At 44.2% G+C, this 25872-nt stretch overlaps 1 protein-coding gene across 2 annotated transcripts in view; it reads left to right on the top strand.

The window, feature by feature from the left end:
* Positions 1–25872, top strand: part of MFGE8 (milk fat globule EGF and factor V/VIII domain containing) — a 208016-nt gene that overhangs the window by 170174 nt on the left and 11970 nt on the right. The window contains exons 8-9 of one of the 2 annotated variants that reach the window (XM_078683193.1): positions 12298–12500; positions 24665–24820. In XM_078683193.1, coding sequence (XP_078539319.1) covers positions 12298–12500; positions 24665–24820 — 359 coding nt within the window. The remainder of the gene's footprint in view (positions 1–12297; positions 12501–24664; positions 24821–25872) is intronic. The other variant, XM_078683194.1, reaches the window with a different exon arrangement.

The raw sequence follows: 25872 nt of genomic DNA, 5'->3' as shown, positions 1-25872 counted from the left end.
GACGGGATGAGGGTCAGAATGGTGGTGATGTCTGAGACTACGGGGTACTGTGGCACTACCACTTTGTTGACTTCTCGCAGGTCGATGATGAAGCGGTACGCTTTCTCATCTCCCTCACCTTGCTTCTTAACAATGGGTAGGATAGGGCTGTTGCAAACATTACTAACCACTTCCTCTACCACTCCTGCATCTACCAGGGACTGAATAATCGCTACCAATGCCTTCTCGCCTTCGGGCGATATCCGGTACTGTGGGAGTTTCGGGAATATGGCGTCTGGTCGAACAATTATGTGCACAGGATCGATCATCATTCGTCCTACATCCGAGTCGTTTCTGGCCCACAGGTACAGGGGTAGGGTGTCAAGCAAGGTTAGGTCAGCATCAGTGATAGAGTACATATGTCGTGCGGGGCAGGATCTGGACATGCTTGGGTTGTCGTACAGGATGACTCGGACTCCATCTGGGGAACACCTAATAGTAGCTCGGAAATGTTTTAGTAAGTCAATACCCATAATGGCGTCAGGGGAGTTGGAGGAGAGCAGAAATGTTGTGTCCGTGGGGTTGTTTCCTAGGTCAAAGGAGATAGGTACAGACAGGGGATTAGTGGAGGGCGTTCCATCGAAACCTATCGATGTAATGTGTGAGCCAGACAAGGGTGCCCTTGGAATCAGTCGCTTTGATAATACACTACGTGTCGCTCCAGTGTCTACCAAAAATGGAGACTTTGTACCCAGGACCTTAGCGGTGACGTAAGGACCTTGCTGGTCAACACAGAGCTCGACTGGATCCCTCCCTCGCCCTTGGCAGTCCTATGCAAAGTCGTGAGCATTGTCGCAGCCGGACTGTTGGCACTGATTCTGTCGGGGGCGGTCAAATGTGTTCGGTCTGTCAGGTTGGTTACTGTGGGTGTCGTGGGTGTGCCCTCGTCCCTGCCCTCTTGTCCTGGGGCCATTTGCCATGTCCCTTGTCTCGTTATTCTTAATCGCTTCTCGGAGGACCGGGCATTGAGACTTCCAGTGGCCAAATCCTTTGCAAAACGCACACTGGTTCTCATCGAGGTCTGTTCGTGGAGCGCCGGGTGTGGGTGTACGGTCTCTAGGGGGTGGATTTCTAGGGGCATTCGACCGGTAGTTTCTCCTATACTGCTCCCTTCCTCTAGTCACTCCCTGTAATTGAGCAATCATCACTCGTTCTTTTAAGTCCTTTTTCTTTCTCTCAGTCGCCCTCTCGTTCTCGTTCCTTTGGTGTTCGTAATACTGAGCCATCTGAAGAATAGCTGCAGGTTTGGAGGCCCCCCAACTACTCTCGCTCGTCTGTAACTTCTGGGAGACCTCTTGTAATAGCCCCTATACGTAGTTTTGCACGAATAGGTGCTGTCCGGTTGCGGTGGTCATGTCTTGGCCACTGTAATCGGAGAACACTGTCTCAAATCGGGAGAAATACTCTGATACGTCTTCCTGGGGTTTCTGACGGCAAGCCGTGACTATCGACCAGTCTACCTTTCTCTCTGGGATCAATGTCTTTAAGTTCTGCACTATTTTGTCCGGGAGTTCCAGTATGTCTTTTACAGGTTTCTTACCGGGCTCTCGCTGCCTATCTAGTTCACCGAGTTGATTCCAGGTGTGTCCGAACAGATCTGTGTGGTTGGCCTTCCGGATTTGCTTCCACACGTCAGCCGGCAGACATAACCCAAAAAACAAATCAATGTCCGCTAGAGTCATTATGGTTGAGCCCAAGGCTGTACTTAGTTCGGTATAAAATGCTGTCGGGTTCTTTCTTAAATCGGGCAGGGTTTGCCTAAAGGTTAAAATATCTTGTCGATCCCATGGTTGATAAACCCAGTTGTACACAACCCTCCCTTTTGCATCTGCGTGGTTAATATCATCGTTTGTTCCCTGACCTCTTGGGGGAACCCAGTAGGGGGCGGCTTCTCTGATAGGCATCATAGTGTTGGCTACTTCTAACGGGGGCTCAGCCGCTTCAGAGACTGTGATCTTGACCTCTGGTTTCTGTTCAGTGAGGTGGCGGAAGACCTCAAGCGTTTGCATGAAGAGGTCCGTCACATCATGCTCAGTCCCATCTCCAACATCGATCTTTCTATATAGAGCCGTCAGCTTAGCAGGACCCTTAGTTTGATACCTATCCTCATATGCGTTCAGGGTGTGGTAGCTGAACCGTAAAATGAAATGCCGTTTGTGGCTACCGGCATGTGAATTGTACATATCCATCGCATATTCTTCGCTCTCTTTCCGTTCTACCAGTGTTTTTGCTATCTTATCAATCCCATCCCGCTCATCTTTGCTCAACCTATTTGGTCTTGCCGTTAGCTGCTTGCTAGTCTCGAGTTCATCTGATGTTGTTACCGATGTGGCCGGTACGAAGGCCGTAAGGGCCGGGGCACTAGCGCTAGAGTCACCCTCGCCCGAACTCAGAACTGGCAGGTGCTGTGCCAGTGGCTGGCAGGGGGCATAAGGAGGGGGCATGTAGATGATCGGAGGACCTAGCAGTAACTCGTCGTTTGCCCGTTGTTTGGAGGGCATCTCTGGGTAGAGCGTAGAGGGGGTCCTAACAGGGCATTGGCCTGTCGACCCTGATTCTTGCGTTTGTCTAACTTCCTCTCTCCTTTTTATCTCTTCATCTAGTTCCTTCGCTGCCAGGTGGGCTGCCTTTCGTAATTCTTTCCCTATTTTTGTTTCTTCTCTTTTTCTTCGTTGCTCTGCTTCTTTGCGCCACATGCCGATACTATCGAGCATAGTGGGTGTTACCTTATTTATTCTAACAGCTGCTTCTAGCGCTTTTATTTTATGATCATCAAAGGAACCTATCAGTGGCCACTGACTTTTGGGGTCCTTTTTCGTATATTTATGCCATAACTTACTATAAGCTATAGCGACTAGTCCTTGTTTAGTGAACATGTCCTTATTAGGGGTGCCTTCCAATGGAGCTGGATGGTTCATCTCTAATAAGCGGTCCGGGCTGATCCAACTACTGACCAATGGGTAGAAGATAGGCATGACGGGTTACAACGGGGACAAAAGTCTGCACTACCTATCCTTCACTACTTCGCGAAGACTAGACAGAATTTTCTATTCTACAGTATTCGCAAATAGGGAATACCCAAAGAGAGAACCAATATCGAACAATTAATGTTCGTTCAATCAAACAATCAGTGGCGAGAAAGAAATAGGCACGACGGGTTACAACGGGGGCAAAAGCCTGCGTTACCTATTCTTCACTATCTGCAAAGGAGGACAGAATACTTTTTACCCTTCCCCGTTTGTAGACAGAGAATTCTCGAGAAAAACAATCCTCGAACAAACAATGTTCGGGCAAACAATCAATCAGTGGGGGAGAAAAGATAGGCACGACGGATTACAACGGGGGCAAAAGCCTGCGTTACCTACCCTTCGCTGCATGCAAAGGAAGAGAGAATACTTTTATCCCTCTCAGTTTGCAGACAGAGAATCTCCACCAACAATTCGGAGAGTAATACTAGTATTTTCTAATCAAACAATCAAATATTTCTTAGTTTGTCGTGTTACACGACCTTACCCGGACCGTATGGACAGTTTCTCGTCTTCCGCTTCCAGCGCCCGATCGTCCTCTACTCTCTGCTGCTACCGTGGCACTCCTGATGGTTCCCAGTCAGGACCGAAGATCACTCGGGGAGAGGTCTGCTCAGAACCAGTGAAGTTCAGATGATCGGCTGTCAGACGAGGGTCTATAGGACAGGAGCTCTTCCGATCGTTGCAGTCGTTCACTCTGTCGTTGGGACCTCTCCCACCGGATCCACGTGTCGCTGATGGGCCCCACGTTTGGGACGCCAATTGAAGAAGGTCAGCAAAAATGGTCAGGCGATTTAGTCGATGTTTCTTAAGTAATTTTGCCCGGCGTTAAACGCCTCTAATACCTTATGAAGATAATCAAATAAAGAGGCAGGCGCTGGAGACAGGAAGACAGGAAACACGTTTTATTCCGACGGAGCAGAACACATCAGATCGGACAACAAGGTATCGTCTCGAGGTGCTCTCTGACAGCCTCTCTGAGACCTGGCCTTTTATACACTGGTTTACGACATGTGACCATTCTTTATTACAATAAAGACATTGTGAAGTAGCGAAAGATGACATCCTCGGTACCCCCCACCCCCCCAGTTCCGGCTTATTCCAACACGTGGCTACAGTAGAGGTCCTCACTCCCCATACAACAGGAGGGGGCTATCACGCAGCTGAGTGTTTCGCCGATTCCTTTGGAATGTGTGCGCCTGATCGAATCTCAAGGGGTGAGGAGGTCATGATCAATAGTAGCTCCTTTGAAAAGGGTCGAGTGCATACAGTAGTGGGCAATAAACTGTACGAACCGCTGGTCATCCCTTGTCCTGAGGATACAGACAATCGAGCTCAGAGGAAGGGGTCATCAAAAGAGGGGTATTCATGGAAGCAAAGGAGGTGTTGGTCAGGCGCAGGGTGTGATTTCCAGAGACAGTCATGTGGAAGGGGAGGTCATGACTTGTGCATGTGAGAGCGGGGGCAGCCAGGGTGCATGGGGGAGGCTTGCAGGGTCAGGGAAGTGTGCTGATGATCGATCGTGAGCAGGGAGACCATGGTACCTAAAATGGCTGTCGTGTATGTTCATACGTGAGTCTGAGGAATGGGCAAGATGGCGCAGATGATGTTCAGTTCATAAACTAAAATTCCACAAAACCACTGGCTCAAATTAAGCACTGCCACTAATCATGCCTTATTCTGCAGTCCTGGTGGAGCAATATGCTGTAGTAAATGTATTTACCCCTTCCACAATTTCTTCCCTGAATTCCTGCCATGCACAAATGTCGTACTTTTTGGATGTAAATGAACTTATATAGCTGAAAAGCCCTTTGCCAGTTTGCTCTTAATATTGGTCAACAGTCCTCTGACTTTAGGGCCTGTAGTTGTTTGCCTTGTAAAATGGCTTCCTGACCCTTCCTGTAGTACATGAGAGAGCGCCTGTATTCAGAATGAGGAATAAAGCGGCCCTGCATGCCGAGTGCCCTTGCATAGTAGATTAGGCCTGCATAGCATTCTAGATTTCCATAATGTTACACTGAGAACAATAAGAAGGTGCTTCACATATGTATCTAAAAATCAAAACTTAACAAAGAGCAATTAAAAGATGAAGATGGACTATAATTTTTGCCACCTACTGACACGCCAATGGTGATGATATTTTTGCCACCCATTCATGAGGACATTGGGGAGTGGGCTGGGAGGTTCCACTGACTCTCTAGGCCCCACGGAGGGTGCCCTTACACTGCACTTCAAGCCCTATCAGCCCCAAAAGTTCGGACAGGTGTTCCCTGCCAGCAAATCAGGAGCTTCAGGTCTTGGCTGTACAGCAGGGAGCTCTGCCTTCACCTTCTTGTGTAGTTGGACTACAGTATTCTCCATGTGCCTGCTGCTTTTCACTACTTCCGGGTGTGTTAGAGTAAGAACTAAGTATAAACATTGTACATAAAATAAGCATATGGAGTCAGCAGGGTTACCAGTTTGTTCAGGAGTGAGTGGTAGTAACTTGGAGGTTTTTCGAGTGGACTGGCGCAAGTCAGACATCCCTTGGTACTTGAAAGTACAAGTGAAGCCTTATTTCCAGGGTACATGTTGGGTCCCATGAAACAGTTGTAGTCTTACCTGCAGATGTGACGCAGCTGAGGCTGCTTTATCTCTCAGACTTACACCAATCACTCTCCACCACACCGCACCCATAACTGGGTATCGGGGGTGTAAAACAGGCCCCTTAAACCCCCTTCGGGGTGTGTGTGGGGGGAGGGGTCATTCTGCCAAAGGCTAATTAATATCTGTGAGACATTGGAGACTTGGGGCTCCTCTTCCCATTCTGCAGGTGCCCCCATCAATTTACTTGACGCCACTGCTGGGTCTCCGACATGTACAGAGCAGTCCCTTATATGGCGAGTGCTCTGACGCGTCGGGCATTGGGTTTGACTCCGACCTTTGATGTGTTAGTCAGGCAGTACTTTAAATGCGCAGGTATTGTCCAGTACTGAACGACTGCGCTTTAATTTGAAAGGGAGTGTACCAGCACTCTGCAGAAATTGACTTAATGGGAGCGAGTCCACACTCCTCAAGAGCAAATAAGTACTATGGATTGAGCATACTAGCTGTGCTTAATTTGAGCCAGTGGTGAGGGACCACCAGCACTACTCTTCGAGAACCAGTACTTATTCTTCCTCATCAGGCCTTAATAAAGAGCAAGAGAGGGAAACCCGCAGAAAGATGGAGGAAAAGAAAGACAAAATGCGTCACCAAGGGAGAAAGCAGGAACCTGCAAGAGTGAGATAAAAGGGCTGGGAGTGAATTAAAGAGATCCGAAGTGGATTCAGGACTACCCAGCCTTGGTGTTCGGCTGACATTTAATAGCACCGACCGCGGGCTTCGGAGCAGGTTTGGGGCACCAGCACTTATTTTACAAATGAAGCCCTGAGTACCAGCACTTCTGTATCTCTGTTTGTCACAAACACCTCTCCTAAAAAACGCACACACCTTTAACTTACCTTTGTAAATTTCAGTTGAGGAATATTTTTAATTCAAAAGAGGGACAGGTCACCCCTCTCTGTAATACAGCATTATGCGACACAGTTGATTTAATAAAACAAAGGGACATCTATATTTAAGGTTTGCAGTTGAAGGTTGTGCTGGAGGTAGACAGGATTTTAAATATATTTCAGTGAACTTACCAATACTTTGTTCAAAACTTGGGTTGGTTAGTAAGCGATGAACGTGTGCCTCCTTTGTTATCTCTTCAAGTGATAGTTCTGCTTCCCTATCATTCATATCTGTGTCCTAACTCCCGAGCGACGCTTTGTGGCAGCGTGCAGAACTGCAATGCACAGAAAGTATTTCCAACAGTCAACCTTGGAAAATCATGACAAAACCTGCCAACTTTTGACAAATTCAACACTTACAGCCGTTTTATGGAAGTTATGAGCATTTAAACATGTCGAAAATCATCCACCGCACTAAACTTCTTTTACTCGGTCTTTTTTCTCAAAAATCATGTTCGATAGCTATAAAAAAATAATATTAGTATAGGGAGTTAAATCAGTAATCCTTCAAATTTTATTTATATAGCGCTTACTACCCCCGAAGAGGTGATGAAGTGATTTGTGGTGAGTAGTAGGCTGCTAGGTAGCCCAAGGTTAGATGGTAATAGGTTAATAAAATGTGCTTCCTTTTCCTTGTAGCATTAGTTGAGTTACGTTTGAGCTCTTAACATCTCAAGCATTTAATCTAGTGTGTTGAAGGGAGTCGAATGAAAGGAATAGGTGGATTTCCATATATTTAAATGTAGACATGCATATATATCTCAATATATACAGATACATGCACACGATAGTTAGTGATATATCTGTACAACGCATTAACCTTTTTACATAGCCGTATACATGCACTAATATGATCAGATACACACATTTATTTTGTGCTTAAATATAGATAGAATGTATTTTATTTTAATTCTTTAACTCAATAGCTACATATATATATATATTCTCGGCGGTGGCAGAGATGATGGATCGTCTATATATATATATATATATATATATATATATATATATATATATATATATATATATATATATATATATATATATATATATATATATACATATCCTTAAAAACTGAAGCATAAACTTACATACATACCCATATGTAAATAGACAACCCCAATCTACATAACCGGACATAAATATTTTGTCATGATAGAATTTAGATTATTTTATTTCTTAATATTTAACTATATAGTTATAGAAATATGCATAGGTACACAAACTTACCCTATAATCATATTTACCTATTCTGATATATAGATGTATTTTCATGCAAAGATGCATAAAGACTCTTATACAGATGCTTATACATATGTTATCTATACACTCTGACATGCATATACATGTAAAGCATAAGCACACATTTATTGTGGTATACATAATTAGCACAGTGACAGCCACGTCAAGCTAGAAAGGACGAAAACCTTTTACCTCTACAGGCGCAGTGTTACAGCTTTGGAATGATAAAATACCATCCAAGCCAACCTGGAATGATTACAAGTAACCCCTGACATGTATTTCGCTATCATTATAGCTCTTCAGAGAGGTTTAGTTTTGTCCAGACACAAGGGGGCATCTAGAACAAGTCAAAACAATACCCTTTCATGCTTAGAGTGCCACAGAAATAATGCAAAAAAGAAGCAGAGAACTCTGGGTAGTTCCCAAGTTTAGGTGGTGATCAGCTCCTATATAGAACACCCTTCAACACCAATGACACTGAATCTGCTCACCTTCAAATGTCTGTTTTTCTAGCCAAGTTTCATATATGTATATACACATTAAATTTTCATAAATACATATCTACATACACCTGTAAGCAGTTACATCCTTACAAAAGGGATAAACCCATATTGATGCACACGTGCATATGTACATAACCAAAGTTACAAAGCCAGATACACCTAAATTATACATTGCATAAATATACCTATGTTTGATTTTTATATATATATAACATCTTTTTTTTCTTCTTTTTTTTAATGTACATGATCATCATGGAATGAGGAACACATTTTATTTTAACTACACACCGAGTATATTCTTCTGTGGTGAAATAAATTCATCTTTAACTATTAAAATATAAACTGTGGTAAAATAATATTTATACTGTGGTAAAATAACTTTTGAAATTATAATGAAAACAATTAATAGAAACACCAGGTCACCAAATTTTACATCATATGTATAGCTAATGTGCCTTCAAAATAAAGTAAAAATTATCCCTATTATACGCTTTCTTATGGAAATGTTGAGATGAATCCATTTTCAGTCTTCCACCACTCACTAGAAGAATTTCAACTCCTACACAGAGAGAATTATGCAAAGATGAGATCGATCTCCAAATGTTTATGCTCCCAGGCCTGACCTGTGAGAAAGGGTCAGGCAGAGGTGCAGAGACCTTTGTCACTTTATTTAAATTCTTAATGACCTGCGTGGGTATTTGAAGGAGTTGGGTGCCACTATATCTCTGAGGGCGTTAGATGTTCCTGATAAATATGTTGGATGTATTGTTAGATCTTGCAAGATAATAGAAAGCACACATTAAACAATCCATTCAGTGGAAATGTAGGCTTTGTTCTGAAGATAAATAGAAGTTTCTGCAAAACGTTGGTGCATAGGAAAACCAGCTTTTTTTTGGTCCAGCTTAAATGGCTTAATTTACAAATTCTACCTGAAACCGAGGACCATCACTTAACCTGATTGAGGCAGATGTCGGCTGTGAAATCCCATGAGGGAAAGTGCTCTTGCTGTACAGAGAACACTCGAAGGAGTCCTTGGGTGACCCCCTTTCCTCCATCGCATTACGGATACTGTTTGCAGTTAAGGCGTTTCGTTTAGAAGCTCAGTATACTGTGGGTGTTGTAGTCTTGTTTTTCATTCATTGAACTGAGTAGACGAACACACCTGTAAACAATGATTTGAAGGTGAAACGTCCATGACTAGAGACAGCTGGCCTCGTTTAGAGTTTGGTGGACAGGGTACTCCACCATAAACATGGCAGTGTTTGGTCCTGTGCACCAAATGGTCAGTCCACTTTTGTAGAATCTAATTTCAGGCCTTCGGTATAAATACCTCAGACCATCTGTAATCTTTAAGGTGGAAGTTTTAATGTACTTTTTTTGGATTCGGCTGAAAGATACCTGGTGGTTCACATGAGAAAAATAGTTTGCGACTCCTGCACCCACTGAGAACTCCTAGGGGGTCAAGTTCATTAGCTTTTGTTTAAACCAAACAAACTTCCCCTTACTGACACCGCATGAAACATGGAAGCTGGTCAGAAATCTATTTGGCCTTCAATGGACCTACCAAGGCACAGCTCCCCTGTAAGCATACAGATCTCCATCAGGCAGGCAGAAATTTGTGAATATGGTGATCTGTGTGTCTGGTAGGTCCGCAAAGTACAGCCCCCATCTTTCATAGAGGAGCAGAGTACAGCTGCATCGGGGTCTTAGTCACTCTCAATGTCCATAAGGACCTAGAGTAAGGAAGGACATCCCAATGAATCTGATCATTGATGGGTGTTTTTAAACTTGTGCAGTTCAAAGATGTGGCATATAGCTCAACAGTATTGACATTGTGTTCTTGTAAGATTGTCCTTCAAGGTGTAGCAACAGCTTGCCAATGGAACACCTCTCACTACGTTTTTCAGCTCTAGTATAGATATTCAGTGCTAAACGATAGGGCTCCTGTATCTCAGCTGAAGAGTTGGAGCCACCCTGGGCCTACAGGGGCATGTGTTACGCCCCCAGCCCTAGTTTCAGCGTTCATGAAGGCAGCTGCAGGAACAAAAAACAAACTTCTTTACTTTCTGCAGTTTCCTCTCGTGCCCTTCTCTCAGCCCATTCGCAACAAATTGGCGACTGTTGAGCAAACGGGTGGCTGTTGAGAAGGGATGAAGGCGAGAAGTAGACCATCCAATGATGCCACACAGATCTTAATGTGCATTATATCACTTCTGCCATCCTCAAGCATTTTAGGTCACTAGACCTCCATGTTTTCTGTGTAGGGGTCTGGAGATACTTAAATAGGCCTCTTGGGATCCGGTACCTTATGCTCCTGCACTGGTCTCCTCATGAACCTTGTTTGACAATGAAACCTACTTCAAGCTGCTCTCGATGATTTGTCAAATGTGTATGGAATAAAGCTCGATTCACCCTAGGTACCTGCATCCTTGATTCAGAATTCTATGTGCTCTACATGAAATTCAACCACCTCAGGCATTGCAAATCACATAAACGTATGATGACGATTGTCTTTGTAACCAAGACTAAAGAGTGAATAATGAAGATCTGGTAACCATTAATAATAATAAATTGCGCCCACAAAAATTTCTCCATCAATGATTACTTTTTACAGGTTGGTTAATACACATAGCGACTCCATCTCCCATGCTCTTATAACATGGCTAGATTGAACAGTTTGATTATAACATTTCTAATATTTCTTTATCAAGGACTCTGGAATTTGTCTTCCATAGCAGTTGGTTTCTTCAAACAGCATTTTGATATTAAGTAGATTAGTGAAATGTAAGTTGCTGTCTTAGATAGCACTCAAGAACTAGAACACTACAGTTTTTGGAGAATGCAACCCTGCCCATGGAACGCCAGTATGAGATCATTTCAGGTTCTTCACTTAGGGTGACTAGCTTGAGCTCTCAGTGTTCAAGAACTAAATGTTGTTAGGCTAATCATGTGATTGGTTTATCAATATGCATGCTTTTGGATTGCAGTGCTTCATTAAACACTAAAACCCCTGAGAGTACCAAAAGGTTGCTGAAACATTGCTTTTCGAGTGCGAGATCCACACTATAGCATTTTCAATCATTTGGCTCTGTTTTTCAAGTACATCCAGAATGCTTTGAAGTGCAAATTAACCTTAAAAGGGACCTAGTGTAAAATATCCTGTATGTGTATGTGTGTATGTATGTATGTACTGACGAAGGCGGGATCGCCGAAACGCGTTTGTTGATTTGATTATGCAGCGCCAAAAATAATAAACCTTGGCATTAAAACGACGGAGTAATTGCTGAGTGTGCCCTTCATTGTGGAACGGACCTGCGAGTGTGGACCGTGTGTGTTGGCATATATTACGCATCTCACCGTGCGTGAAGGAGGCACCCAAGGCTAAGAGGAGCGACGGATGGTGTAAAGGCGTGATAGGATGTATGTATGTATATATATGTATGTATATATATGTATGTGTATATATATATATATATATATATATATATATATATATATATATATATATATATATGTATATCAATTTATTCTCAAAGGTTTTCCTGTATGACAAATCCTTATTTAGCAGACTTCCTTCTGCCTTTCTACAAGTCTGTTGCCTTAAATTGCAGAAGGCCAAACCCAACACGCGTCTTGATCTTCTCATAGTACAATCAGAATTATTCTATATGCAAAAATTCAGTAGCTCAATAGAGAAAACAACCATGTAGATGAAATGCAATGAAAAAATATTATTTTGTTGCTCTCAGTGGGTTTTTCTCTACCAAAGATCAGTTTGTTGTTTGTCAGCTGGTGGGTGTACTGCTTAGCATGCGAGCTGATTGCACTTCAGCCTTCGAGTGTGAATCATAACTGTTACCACTGCTGCGCCTCCATTGTGCTTGCTGCAATGGAACCCGACTCTGTACTCTTCCCTTTCACCACCTCTGTTCTCTGTGAACCGTTGTGTTACAGTGTATTTCAACACGGCAGGTTGCTCTGAGCCACTGGGCATGAAATCACACCTGATTTCCGATAAGCAGATCACAGCGTCCAGTGTTTTCAAGACATGGGGGATTGACGCCTTCACCTGGTACCCACACTATGCTCGTCTGGACAAACTTGGCAAGACCAACGCCTGGACGGCTGCGACGAATCGCCCTTCGGAGTGGCTTCAGGTGGGTTATCATACAGCTATCCTTTTGCCAGTCTTACCTAGATAGGTTTTTTACCTGCAAAAGCAGGATTGGACCCCTGTAATAGAAGAAAACGAGGTGATAATTGTGAACAATCCACTGAATGCAGAAAAAGTTATACATCTATTTGGTATAATTTTTAAATTAAGAAATTTTGGTAGAAGTGTATTGTTTTGCACAACATTTGAAGCACCTGATTAATCTACTTTCTCAGTATTTGTATAGATAGACCGCATATGGAAATATGTTGTCCGTTTGTATTGCTAATCCGCTTCTTAGAAAGACATTGGGAAGACATCTCTGCAGAGAAGCTGTTACTCTCTGAGACAGATTCCTTAAGTGTAGACTGTTTTTGATCATATGAATTACAACATTCAAGACTTTTGCTGTCAGAATGGTAAAATTCTACAGACCACAGTAGAGTCAAGCCCTATGCTTAGCTAAACTTCTTTTGGCAGTTTTCCCCAGGATTCAATGCCGACAGTTGTTTCTTTATCTTATTTGACTGCTAAATATTGGACTTTTCTACCTACTTCCAACCATCTCTTGTTTTTATCACAGCCAATTTAAAAAACATCTTAAAACATGGCTGTTTCAGCAGTAAATTCTACTTATCCTAGTCCAATTTCCTTTCAATTGATGGACACCCTTTCCTAGGGTAACTGCTTGTACGGAATATATATAAAAAATGAAAATAAATATTTATTTTTAGGAATGGAATACCTTCATTGACGGGTATAATTAGACAGAGTCTTGTTTGGTTAACTAGGGCTATGTTGTCCTTCAGTGTGGTCCTTAAGGGCCTGAAAATACTTTTATTTTGTCATTGTTTCATCTTCTATCAGATACTACTTTGGCCTCCATACCTTGTCTTGCTTGGGGGCTTTACCCCTGACTAGACACCATCAACCACCAAGCATGATGGTACTGCTGTAAACTGTATTAATACCCACACGGATCAAACTCACTACTGAGCACTGGCTGGCGGGATGAAGAACAGACCCAAGGCCTCGTTCTTGGGCTTGATCTTACCAGAACCGACATCAATGATAAAGCATCGACAGACTAATGCCTCTCTTTGGAGATAGCAAATTGTACAATTTATAATGCTACTTTCCCTTACTATACTACATTTAGTTTCCCTAAATTGATTATCCTCTTTCCTGCAAATACGCATTTCCAGAGACTTTCTTTCGGCAGACACTGCTCAAACATCTGTTTTTCAGTAAAAGGAAAGTAGAAAGTGTCTGGTCTGCCGCCATCTACATGAAAGCTTCTATTACATGCCACATGCTGTGCCTAATTTCAAAATGATTGTCCAAAGAGGGTGCAACTTGGAAATCTATTCATGAATAGTAGGGACGTGGGAGTGTCAGGCATAGCTTAGCCTGGTTTCTGTCTTTCCCACTTCATAAGCTCATCAGTGTTCCATTTTGTGAAGGGTCATATCCTTTACCCTCCCTTCCCACCTTTCGGTCTGTCTCTATTTGAAGTGCCACAGGATGTCATACCATCCAGCAGAGAGTGACCATGCCTAATATGACATGATTATTTACTCTCCAACCCCAAAACTTCTGCCTATACCCCAAGCATATCAAGGTGTGTCAATGCGCAGAAAAGAGGCATTCTAGTGCTCAAATACTGACCTTAGACCTTCAAAAAATGTGCACAACTAGGTTTCTCCAGTGTTCAAGTTGCAGATTTATTCAGATATCAAAGTTAAAACCACGGAAAGCAAACATAATTCGTAATTTGGGAATTCGCATAAATTAAATCATCATCATAATAAATCCTGAAGACAAAGGACCACATTTAACTAGCCCTTTCTATATAAAATAAACAGCCGTTCTCTCTGTTCTGAACAGAGCACAATAAAATAGCAATGTGAGCAATGGCGTTCTTAAATAAAAACAGCACGTTTAACCTGTGCAGTGCTGCCTAGCAAAGTGTAATAATGTATCTAAAGTCTAAAATGTCTGAATGTCTAAGACAGCATGCCTTAATGTTCAAAGCTACAATCCTGAATCCCTAAATTCTAAAAACAATGTTTGTTCGCTGACCTTTTATAATGTTTTAGACTAGTGGTTCTTACCATTTTGACTTCTATGGAGCCCCACCGAATCATTACTGAAATCCGAGGACCACCTTTGAGTTGTTATTGGTAGCCGGATATCCCCCATCTCAGCAATTTCTATGTTTTGGACATCAAAATATACACGAAAATACAAAAACAGTTATACAACAAACAAATGCTCAAATATTGAAATATTTTGTGTAATTCACAAAGAAATGTAGAAAAAGGTTTAAAATGTCCAGTTTGCTTCTTTATTTGTATAAACTTTATTAATTTTAATATTGAATTCTGTAAAAACAGCTGCGAACCCCTTGAGTAGGCCTTGTGGACCCCCAGGGGCACTCGGACTGCAGGTTAAGAACCACTGTTTTAGACCAAAACAGCACACGGTTTTATAACATAACATTACGTAGAGAAGTGGTACCAAAACTTTACTTGCAAAGCAAGCCAATCAAGCTGTTACTTTCTAAAACCCGTATTTGCAAATGTTTTTCATTGTGCAGAAACCAGAGAAATGCAATTTAATACAATGGACTGTTCTGCACAGTCATTACAACGAACATAGTAATGGAGGTTAAGTACATTAAACTTCAAATTATTTCAAATACATCTCCGCAGCTAAGAAAGCTATACATTATACTTTTGCAACAGAGAAAGAGAGAGAGAGAGAGAAAAAGACTCACTGTGGCTGCATCTGAATTTCGATGATTTTCTAAAAAACTAATGAAAAGAAATGCTTGAGCTCAGCATTTAAAATGCACTTTCAGTGCTATGCTATGCTATGCCAGGGATTTGTAAAGTGCATGGCTACCCAACGGGCCTACCAGCAGTAAAAACAGGTCCATCGCACAGAGGATCAAACAAGTTGCTCATTCGAAGAGATAAGTTTTAAGTAGTTTCTGAAATTTTGTTTCTTCCTCAATCATTCTCAAGCATAAAGTCAGCGTGTTCTAAAGATTTGGTGCCAAGTAGATGAAAGAATGACCTCCGCACCTAGATTTCTTTGGTATAGTAAGGAGTTTCTGATCTTTGGATCGTAGTGATCTTTTGGGGTTGTAGGGAGTTAACAACTGTTGAATTATAGAAAAACTATTTAAAAGAGATTTAAGTTTGACTCTCTTGAGGGTCAGCAACCAATGTAGACCTACCAAAGTTGACAAGAAAGAATGGTGCTTGGGAATCGTCAGAGGAATCAGGGCAGCAGCATTCTGAACAATTTGGAGACGTTTGATCACATACAGAGGACTTCCCAGATAGACTGAGTTGACACAGTCAAGGCATGAAAACACAAGGCACTGAACATTTGTTCTTTGCGTATTCTGAGTAACCGGCACCTAGTATCCTGGTCTTCCTGGTAAGATGGCAATCTATCAACAGACCCAGACTTTTTATTTCAGTTTTCTGGAGGGGGGGGTGTAAGCCTCCTAGAAATTTGGCCCAATGCAGTTAATTTCAAAGAGAAATTGTTGCCAACTACCAGCACCTCAGTCTTATATTCATTGAGTTTAAGACTGTTACTGGACATCCAATCATAGACATATCTGAGACATGTGTTAAGCTGGATGGAAAGGGCTGTTGTATCAGGTGAGATGGGCATCTTGGTATCATCCACATATGATGCCATTGAAATCCCATGTCCCATTATGATGTCTGCCAGCGGTTGGATATAGACATTAAACAGGGTAGGGCTCAGAGATGAGCCCTGTAGCACCCCTTGGTCCAAGGTGAGGGTTTTCTAACAGAATGTTTCCTCCCAAACCTAAAAACCTCTGTTTTTTTCAGAAATTAGGTTAACCATAGAGGGCTTTCCCTGCTATGCCAGACTCTTCCAGTCTCCTGATGAGTGTCAAATAAGACACTGTGTTGAATGTGGCACTTGTATCAAGGAATAGAACTACTGCTGACTATTTGTGTCTAAAATCACTTTGAGTTCATTTGTGACGGCTTCCGTCCATCAATTGTTCTTTTTGCATTTCTTGCCCTAACTGGGACGGGGATGCCCAGATATAAGGACACATGTTTTTAATGCCTCTGAAGTCAAGCTATCCTCCCTGATGAGGGGTGATACCCTGAAACCGGTCCTAGGATGCTTGTTTCCGGTCCGGGAAGCACCTGGCTTGGCAGTTTGGGCTGGACTGTTCAAAAGGGGAGCAGAGTCAAGATTGATTTGCGTATGGCTGGGACCAAACTGAAATGGAGTGGTGAGCAAAAAAACGTTGGATTTCGGCCCAGATCTCTGTATTGGGGGTGATTGTTTGACCTTGTTCAGCATTCTGTCCATCAATTGCTCTTTTTGCATCGGTCTGTTACTATGCCATGGTCTACTTCTCATGCCAGTTACTATGTCCGGGTTCACATGGTTCATTTGTTATGTTAATTACTTTGTCATACTCTACTTGAGATGCTTAGCTCTCTACTGATTCAAATACATATTCACGTGCACTACATCTGCACTGAATGCATGGAAGTGGATGTTTAGAGCTTCCCTACTCCTCCCCATTCAAGTGGTGCTGAGGTATGGTGACTCCCACCTCCTAAATTTGTTTGGTTTTTCTTTTTAAGGGTTTTATGTGCTAGTGAATGGTACCATCACTTGTAGATTTCCCTGACACAAAATAGGTCTTTAATTAGAATCTGGCTGGATGTGCGGCAAGAACCCTAAGTTATACCAAGTGTCTGTGGCTACTTTATGACCCCAGGATGCACTGTTATAATATTAAATAATTCCTATTTGTTAAGCGCAAACATCTCACCCCTTAAGGTTTCAAGGCGCTGGGGGCCATCGGTGAGATTAAGTGAGCTATTGACCAGAGTCGCATGGTACTGAGCTGAGCTGCCGCCAGTGCTGGGGATCGAACCGAGAGCCCTGTACGCTGGGGTCAGCAGCTCTGGCTGCTGCGAAACACCTCTCCAGAACAGTATGCACCTGCTCACAGTCTCATTATTGAGAAAGCGGTGTCTGCAGATGATTTGCTCTTACAGTATGTCCTTTCAATAATTCAAACTCACACAAGCATGTAGGTACAATGTGCAAGAAATCCTGAGTTCCAGTCTCTCAAACCACATTTCACTTTACTTTAGTAGGATTGATGTGGTAACAGGTAATGATAATGGCGTTGTGTGCGCCTATGTACAGCATGACCGGTGCGTGCTCTGAATACAATTTCGCATTTACAATAACAATGAATAATACAGCACATTATAGTGATGGTAAAGGGGCCATTTTCAAATACCCCAAAATGGTAAAAACCTGAGATAAATAATGGAAATCGACACAACACAAACATTCATTTACATTCATGGTCTCTGGCTTCTGGGTGAAGCACTCAGATTGACAAGCTTTGCTTTCACCCGTGATTCTGCTTTGTATAATTAGGACGCAGAGCTTCATTAAACCTAGCATCATATTTTGTTCTAATTAAGTTTCACGAGAACTTCATTTTTCCGCATTTTCGTGCCGTAGAGGGGCCAGCGTATCAGTGCCTTCACTCGCTGGTTTTGAAGGGCCGTAGCTCTTCACTTCAGCCGCAGCATTAACCACACAGTGGCCTCTTTTATGGAGAATGCAAGAACAGTGTGAGAGCGTTGTGTCTGTCAGTGCCATGCATTAATGCCAAGTGAGCCTCTATGGTACCTGAACCCTGGCATCTATCTGGGTCCCATAGGTGATCTGCAGAGACATCATGAGAATGTCTGGTTGACCCGTGCCTCTGGAAGGCCAGTATGACCGGGAAAAACACGTCGGGGACCAACCTGACATGCGGCAGACTTCTCACCGGTCCTACCACCCCATAATGCCCCGGCACGCGGGTGATTCTCATGTGGTTGCTAATGATAGGGCGCACGTTTTTCTAGAACGCACCTGAAATAGGTTTCTTCGGTTATTGCACGTTCCTCGTGTATTCAAAGTAAGATTAGGGTGGAGAACCTTCTCGTTTCTTATCAGTCAATTCACCTGAAAGATAATTTCTTAGCATTTAAGAAGGCTCTTCAAACGTTCTTATTCTGCTAATAGAGACTGCGTTTTTCAGGTTTCTCTCAATCCTATATTTTAATCTGTTAACTCCATGAAGCCTTATAGATTTTATAAATAATGTATTTATCCACTCGTTCCTTGAAAGAATATTTGAAGGATTTCGGCAGTGGCGTCACACAAATTGATGGAGAGCCCTGCGGGATGTGATAAGGGGCCCGAGTATCCCATATCTCACAAATATTCATAGACTTTGGCCGCATGGCCCCCTCCCCAGCCCCCCTACGGCGCACGGGCCTGTATCACGCCCCTGGACACAGGGAGTGTCAAAAGCGAAGCCTGCAGTATGTGCAGCACACGACTGACCCGGCCTCAGCCCATCAGACCGTTCGGCAACCCCTCCCAGTTTCAACATTTCCCTTTAGGCCGGTGAGCCTTATCACGTTTAGCCTTTCTTCGAAGTGAGTCAAGACTCGAGACGCTTTTCTCGCTGAACTCTTTTTCACCTTCCTGGCTATCACCCGGGCTCTCCTTTTACCATGTACACGTTGTTGCCTCTCCTGTACTGACGGATTCCCTCCACTTCAGCGGCTTAGCACAACTGGCTGCCCTGTCCATTTACCACTGCACTTTCTGATCCTTTGAGCCCCCGCTGCTGTCTGTAACTTGACCCCTGTCGCTACCTCTTGACGTGCATGCCAGAAGCCCCGCTGCCACGCTATTATCTTTCTTTTTGTCTGCCTCCCCCGACCGTCGCGCCATTTTGGGGGAATGGGCCTTCGTGTTGATTGTGTGTCACAGATAGGGGACCTTCTGTTCCAGACACTGTGCGCTCTTTCACGCATTCTGTATTCTTGGCACATGTAAACATGTCCTGCAATTCCTTCTGCTTCTTTGGGTTTGGGAAATTTCTAGTTTGGGTGAGAGCGAAAAGTGACAAAAGAGTATAACTAGCCGGCGTGCATGGACAAAATAACACCACATAATGGTATGCATTTATTTATATTGTGTATATCACCAACTGGTGACATAATTGTATATTATGGAGGAACAAATTCAGCAAGTATCTATCTATGCTACACTGTTGATTGTAGGGCCGGTCCCGGCCTTCTGCATCGCTGGTTTTTCACCAGTGGGCTGCAGGTAGGAGGCTGATTTTCAAAGCTGCAATGAACCAGCCTTGAAGGCCTATGCCCCTCTCTAGTCACTACCTCCTACTGCAGTGGTTCCCAAACTTTTTTGACCCGTGGCTCCCTTGACCTAATTGGCAGTTGGCCGTGGCTCCCCACCATTTTTTTGGCTGTAAAACGAAGGTTGGGCAGAAGATCGGCATGGCTGTTAGTATGACAAACCTCTGCTTTTAGTACCCACACATGTAGAACTTTTTTTGCAATATCTCTCTCATTTGAGTGTGTGGCTTTAAACGTTTATATAGCACCTAGCTTCATTCTAATTGAATCTTGGAGCGGACTGTACTCCCGTCCATATGTATACAGGGAATTAACCACCGTTCTGCTCTCAATAGCCATGCATTCAGCCTGTGCCTGCCAATGATGTGTAATGCCTTGCTTCTGGGTCTGGCACATGAGGCTAAAAAAGGTCTGATCAGCTCGCTCAGTGATGTTAGTTTACATTTTTACATATATTTGAAGGTCACTCTTGCACTTTCTGGCCTCAGAATTTGTCTTTGTTTCAGTTTCATCAGATGATCTCCATTGTGAAGCCTTGGGTATGAACTGCTAGAAATGTGTGGCTTGTGTCTGCTTGTGCAGCTTATGCAAAGTTGTGGTGTTGGGGATCCCCTTGTCTCTCCTCTCTGATTTATAGATATATGTATTTTTCCTATAAACACTCTGCTTCTGGCATTTTGGGAAAACAGTATCCAAGTAGTCTTATACAGAGATTAAAAACAGAAAACATACAATCAGCACGACAATCATATGGTAACTTTGATGCATGAAGCGCTGAAGTTTAGAGATCGCCTGGAGACTCGGCTGCACAAGGCCCAAAACAAATGCTTCTGTACAGTATTTGCCCTTCCAAATTGGTCACCAGCGCCCTGTTTTTGGTTATTATTTAAATTATCCAGGCAAAGCCTGATGCTAAAAGCGCGCTTTTGCATACAGTTCGAAAGTGAAGAGTGAAACGTAGGAAAATAAATACCTGAGAACTTAATTTGAAAATCTTGAAGGCTCAAGGTCTCAGGGGAAGCGCACTGCCAGCTAAAACACCATGAATCACCTCGTCACATTCTCCGCAGCAAAGACGCACAGACAAATGGCAACACTGAACTGAGAAAGCGTAAGCACCGTCCTAGGACACGCCTGGTCCCAATAAATGCAAAACACAAAAAAATGATAACACCAGGGCAGTGTGAAAGATGCCTCTATCTAAAGTAAATACTTGGGGCCGCACGAGCAAAGTGTATGGGTGTGTTGTAAACATGGAGCATGTTAGAAATAAACTCCAACTGCCCTTTTAACTTACCTAATGTGGGAAGAAGGTCCTACGGCAGAAGACGGCGGGCAGCAGCATTAACTTCCCCTGAAACGGCCAGAGCTGCGTATGGCATGCGTATGCCAGTAATGGAGACTACCTCCATGCCTGTAAAACTCACGTACGATGCCTTTAGGTATGCACGTATCGCGGCAGTGCGCTCTTGGGACAAACCATGTCCCTGGTTTCTGCAGGTGGGACGTATTTTGGCTGCGGGTGCAAGAGGCTCCACTTTTCCACACTGTGGTCGTGGCGCCCCTGGCTCCTCATTACGGCGCACCGGGGTGCCGCGGCGCACAGTTTGGGAACCACGGTCCTACTGCATGGGGCCGGTTTGAACAGTTTTGCCAGGGATTATTTTAATTTGGCCTTGATGACTAAGTGAAGTGGGAGCCCATTGTATCGGAGGGGGCAGAGGACTTCAAGGTCCAAGCACACCTGCGGCAAGCTGCCGCTCACATGTTCTGCGCCGTGAGGCGCGTATTTATTGCTGCTTGTTGCTTCCGCAGCGCGGGATGCCCATTGTATTGGAGGGGGCAGAGAACTTCAGACCCGAGCACCCCTTATGAAGGCGAGATGGTGTAAAATGCAGTTGCCACTTACAAAAGAATGCCATATGCTTGACATTGACCCCTCTGATGGCTTTGTGCGCCCAGATATTGTATGCTCGCCATGACTGCCTATCTAGCCGACAGCCTATGGAGTTCTGGATCTTTGGTAATGCCTATTGAACTTCTTTTGCAGGCAGCTGTTCCTGGAGGAACTGAAACCAGTTACCTATCCCTCTAGTTTCTGTCACATGTTGTTCTTCTGTACCCGCAGTCGCGTATTTCATGCTGCTTGGGGCTCCCGCTGCACGGGATGCCCATTTTATTGGAGGGGGCAGAGAGCTTCAGACCCGAGCACACCCATAGCAAGCCACCTCCCATGCTGTACTTCCACGCCAAGAGGCATGTCTTTTTTGCTGCTTGGGGCTCCCGCTGCATGGGACGGCCATTACATCGGAGGGAGCATAGGACTTCAGGCCCTGAGCACACCCACAGCAAGCCGCTGCCCACGTTTTTCTTCTGTGCCCGGAGGCACGAATCTCTTGCTGTCTTGGGCTCCTGTGGCGTGGGACACGCGCAGGGCCAAGACCGGGCCAGTCTGCGCCCATCCGTGTCCAACCAGGCTGGGCCCCCTATCTTCGTTCTTTCAATTAACAAATTATACTAGGAGACTAGTGAGGAGATTTTTGAGGGGAGTAAGTGCAGTGCAGTAACTCCTTGTGCGTCTATATGCTGAAACACCCCTCACCGAAAGGAGCAAATAAGGAAGCTGGCAGTGACTGGTAGTGACTGAGGTAAGCCCAATATTTTATAACTACTCCTGTTAAGTGCATCAAAATGGGCAAAAAGAGGGATATTAACACCAAGGTGAACTCAAGAAGCAATCCGAACTCAATTGACTCTTTTCTGGCACGAGTGGTGAGCGTACTCTCTGAGGAGACTGATTTAACAGAGAGGCGTCTGTCAATGGAGGGCGGGTAGCATTTCCCCTTTTTGATCAAGATGTGCAAGCCTGGCAAGTGTCAAGGACTGACGCCCACAAAAGTATCAGGCCTAATGCAGAAATTCTAATTCGGAGCAATTACTCTGTTGGGACTGATGTAACTAAGACTAATCAGGCTACTTTGACTATCCCTTCTCCTTTTAACCCATGAGCTGTTAAGCGTAGCTTAAATCCAGACGTCTGGCAGATTCAACATTACTGTCTCCCAACACAAGGTCGGGCTCTGACGTTGTATATCATCATAGTCATCATCATTTACATATATACAACGCACGGCTACCTCCAACAAAGGAGTCCTGATGCTAACATCGGATACAGCAGATAGGGAATGGGTGGGTGGGGGGCTAAGGTAGGCCAAAAAGCCAGGTTTTCAAAGCCTTCCTAAACATAAGTTCTGACTCAGCCTTCCGTAAGTAGTCAGGCATAGAGTTCTAGGGAGAAGCAGTTCTCCCTGAGAAAGCTCGAACGCCAATCCTGGCTTTTGTGAAGCGGGGAATCCGGAGTATTTCCTGGTGATTTAGATCTCAAAGCCCTGATCTGGCGGTATTTCTGGAGTGTCTGCTTCAGGTAACCTGGGCCAATGTCTCTAGTTGCTCAGCAAAGGACAGCGCCTTGAACTCTATCCTCCTTTTGACAGGCAGCCAATGGAGGCTACACAGATGGGGGGACATGTGGTGGCGGAGTGGCACTTTTTGAATGAGGCTAGCTGCAGCGTTTAGAGTAGTTTGCAATTTTCTAATCAAATAAGCTGGGAGACCCAAGTACAGGCTGTTGGCATAGGCAAGCTGAGACAAAACTAGTGTGTGGACAACCGTTTTCCTGCAATCCATAGGGAGGAGATAAGGTAAGGCTTTTTTTTTTTTACATCCCCCCCCTCAGCCCCTGCCCCTTACTCACCTCCCCCGATCAGTGTCGGCCACCACTGGTTGTACAGCCTGCATACCTCTGAGTTCTGCTATCATTGCTTGCTAAAACAAAAGTAAAATGCTGTATCTCTAGGAGTTCACAAGTTGCAGCACAAATCATCCTAGGTGTCACCCAGTTGTGGGTCTTGGACTTAAGGGACAAGTGTTATGATCTCAGCTTTTCTACTTGGCCATATTGTGTGTTCCTGGGCAAAACACTTAATTGACTTGTGTCTCCCTTAGCTGTTATGATAGGTTAGGGTGTGGAAAGAAGACGACCAAGGGCTCCCGATGCGTGCAAAGGTCTCTGTTAACTGACTAAACATCCAGAGTCTTCGACCACATTGTTCCAGGCTGGGTCGTGGAACGGTACTCGAATGATACAACATGTTCGTGGCAGGAAGCACCCACGCGCCGCAGTGCAGCGCGAGGTGCCTCCTTACTATATAGGGGTCAGGGCTCGAGTCGGGGGTCCACGCGGGTGGACGGCGTCCCCCCACTCTTTTCACAGGGTGGACGGCGTCCCCCCTGCCAAATAGCTGGACCCCACAGAAATATGCTGAACGTGTCCCGGTGTAAATTTCAGACACCAGGACACGTTTAGCACGTGACGTCACAAGGTCATTTGCATACTATCAGTCCCCCCACTTCTTTTTATAGGACTTGTGCCCTGATAGGGGTATTTGCATAGCATTTTACTGCCACATGCCTGATCTTGCAACACTTTTGAAATGTGGGTGCTCTCATGGTTCTAGTCTACTCAGTCACAGAAGCCTGTTACCATTGTATGATGCTGTTTATCATACAGTTCAGAGGTGTGTCATATTGGATAGTGAACTGTGAAGGTAAAATATCTGCCAAAATTGGGAGTGTTAAGAAGATGGCTAAATGTTGGCATATGAAGTGTTATGTAAATTAACTGGAGACGTGTGTGTGTGTGGGGGGGGAGGGTTGCAGAGTGAGTGCGACAGGCTTTACCCCTCAATCAGATATTGCTCTAGTTTCTGTGGTGCATTTGTTTAGTCTGAGACCCTGTTTCAATTCTAATCCCTCTTCTCTCCGAGGAAAGATACTGTGCAAAGGAAAACACGTATCTGTCAAAACCCGATGCCTCCTAACCCTTGTGCTGTTTGTCATCTCCCTGTAGATTGACCTTTTGAATCACAGGAAAGTCAGCGGGATTATGACGCAAGGAGCAAAGGACTTCGGGACCGTTCAGTACGTAGCGGCGTACAAAGTGGCGTACAGCGACAATGGAACGTCCTGGACCATATACCAAGACAGCAGAACCAAAACGGACAAGGTACGTGTTGCATGTCAAGGACCCGAGTGCTGTCACTGCTCGGCTTTGAATGTGTCCCCTGCCAACTGGTAACTCACGCATTAGTAACAAAGGCAGCCAGAACAAGTCGGTCCTTGAATGGGCGCCCCTAAATCATTAACTCTCCGGAAATGTGTTAACCAGTCAAGGATTTGACTTGTGTTTAAATCAGTGGCCCGCATCGGCTGCCAGCATTTATCTTGACTTAACACAGTCACTTCAGGTTACACGCACTGTGTCAGGCGGCAGACAGGGCCAGCTTCCTAGGACTGAGCACGTGCACTTCGTTTACACGGAGAGGCGCGGGGGGCAGGTAGATAAGCCTAGTATGTGAACACAAACAAATGACAGTCGAGGGGGCGGGCACTTGCCTTTCTTTGCCGTCGCCGGAAGCATGAAGGTGTAACCAAAGAGTGCAATCACAAGTGATAAACTAGTGTTCGGTTATTGTCCAAAGTGCAAGTAAATGATCTCCGAGGGGTCTGTATGAGGGGAGTTCACAACCTTTTGGCAAACAGGCCCATTACTAATTTAGGCTTCACCGCCACTGCCTCCGTCACATGCATGCAACTGGCCTCGTCAGAACTTTAATTTAAGAGCTTATGGCAGCTTTACAAAGCAGCAGGTAAACGGGTGTGGACTTAGCCACAGTCCCACTCCTTAAAGCAGGAGACAGGTCTTCCCAAAACCAATGCATCTGTGCTGAACACCAGTGAAGGACATTTATGCTAAATAAAAGTGAACCATGGAACCTAAAGCTTGCACTGGTGCCGTGGGGTTAAAAGACCCTGTCACGAGATAGAAATATAGGGCCTGATTCACAAAAGTAAACTTAGACCAAAAGTCTAAGTTTAGACCTAAAGTCTAAACTTGGACCAAAAGTTGAACTTTAGTAGTAGTAAAGTTAGACTTTTGGACTAAGTTTAGACATCAGGTCTGAACTTAGACTTTTGGTTTACGTTTACCTTTGTGAATCAGGACCATTGTGTGCATCTAAGGGATAGTATAACTTTAATTATATATTTATTGAGTAT

The sequence above is a fragment of the Lissotriton helveticus genome, chromosome 3_1, assembly GCF_964261635.1.
Source record: "Lissotriton helveticus chromosome 3_1, aLisHel1.1, whole genome shotgun sequence".
Lineage (NCBI taxonomy): Eukaryota > Metazoa > Chordata > Amphibia > Caudata > Salamandridae > Lissotriton > Lissotriton helveticus.
Note: the sequence above shows the minus strand (reverse complement) of the source record. Positions and strands in the feature narration are given on the sequence as shown.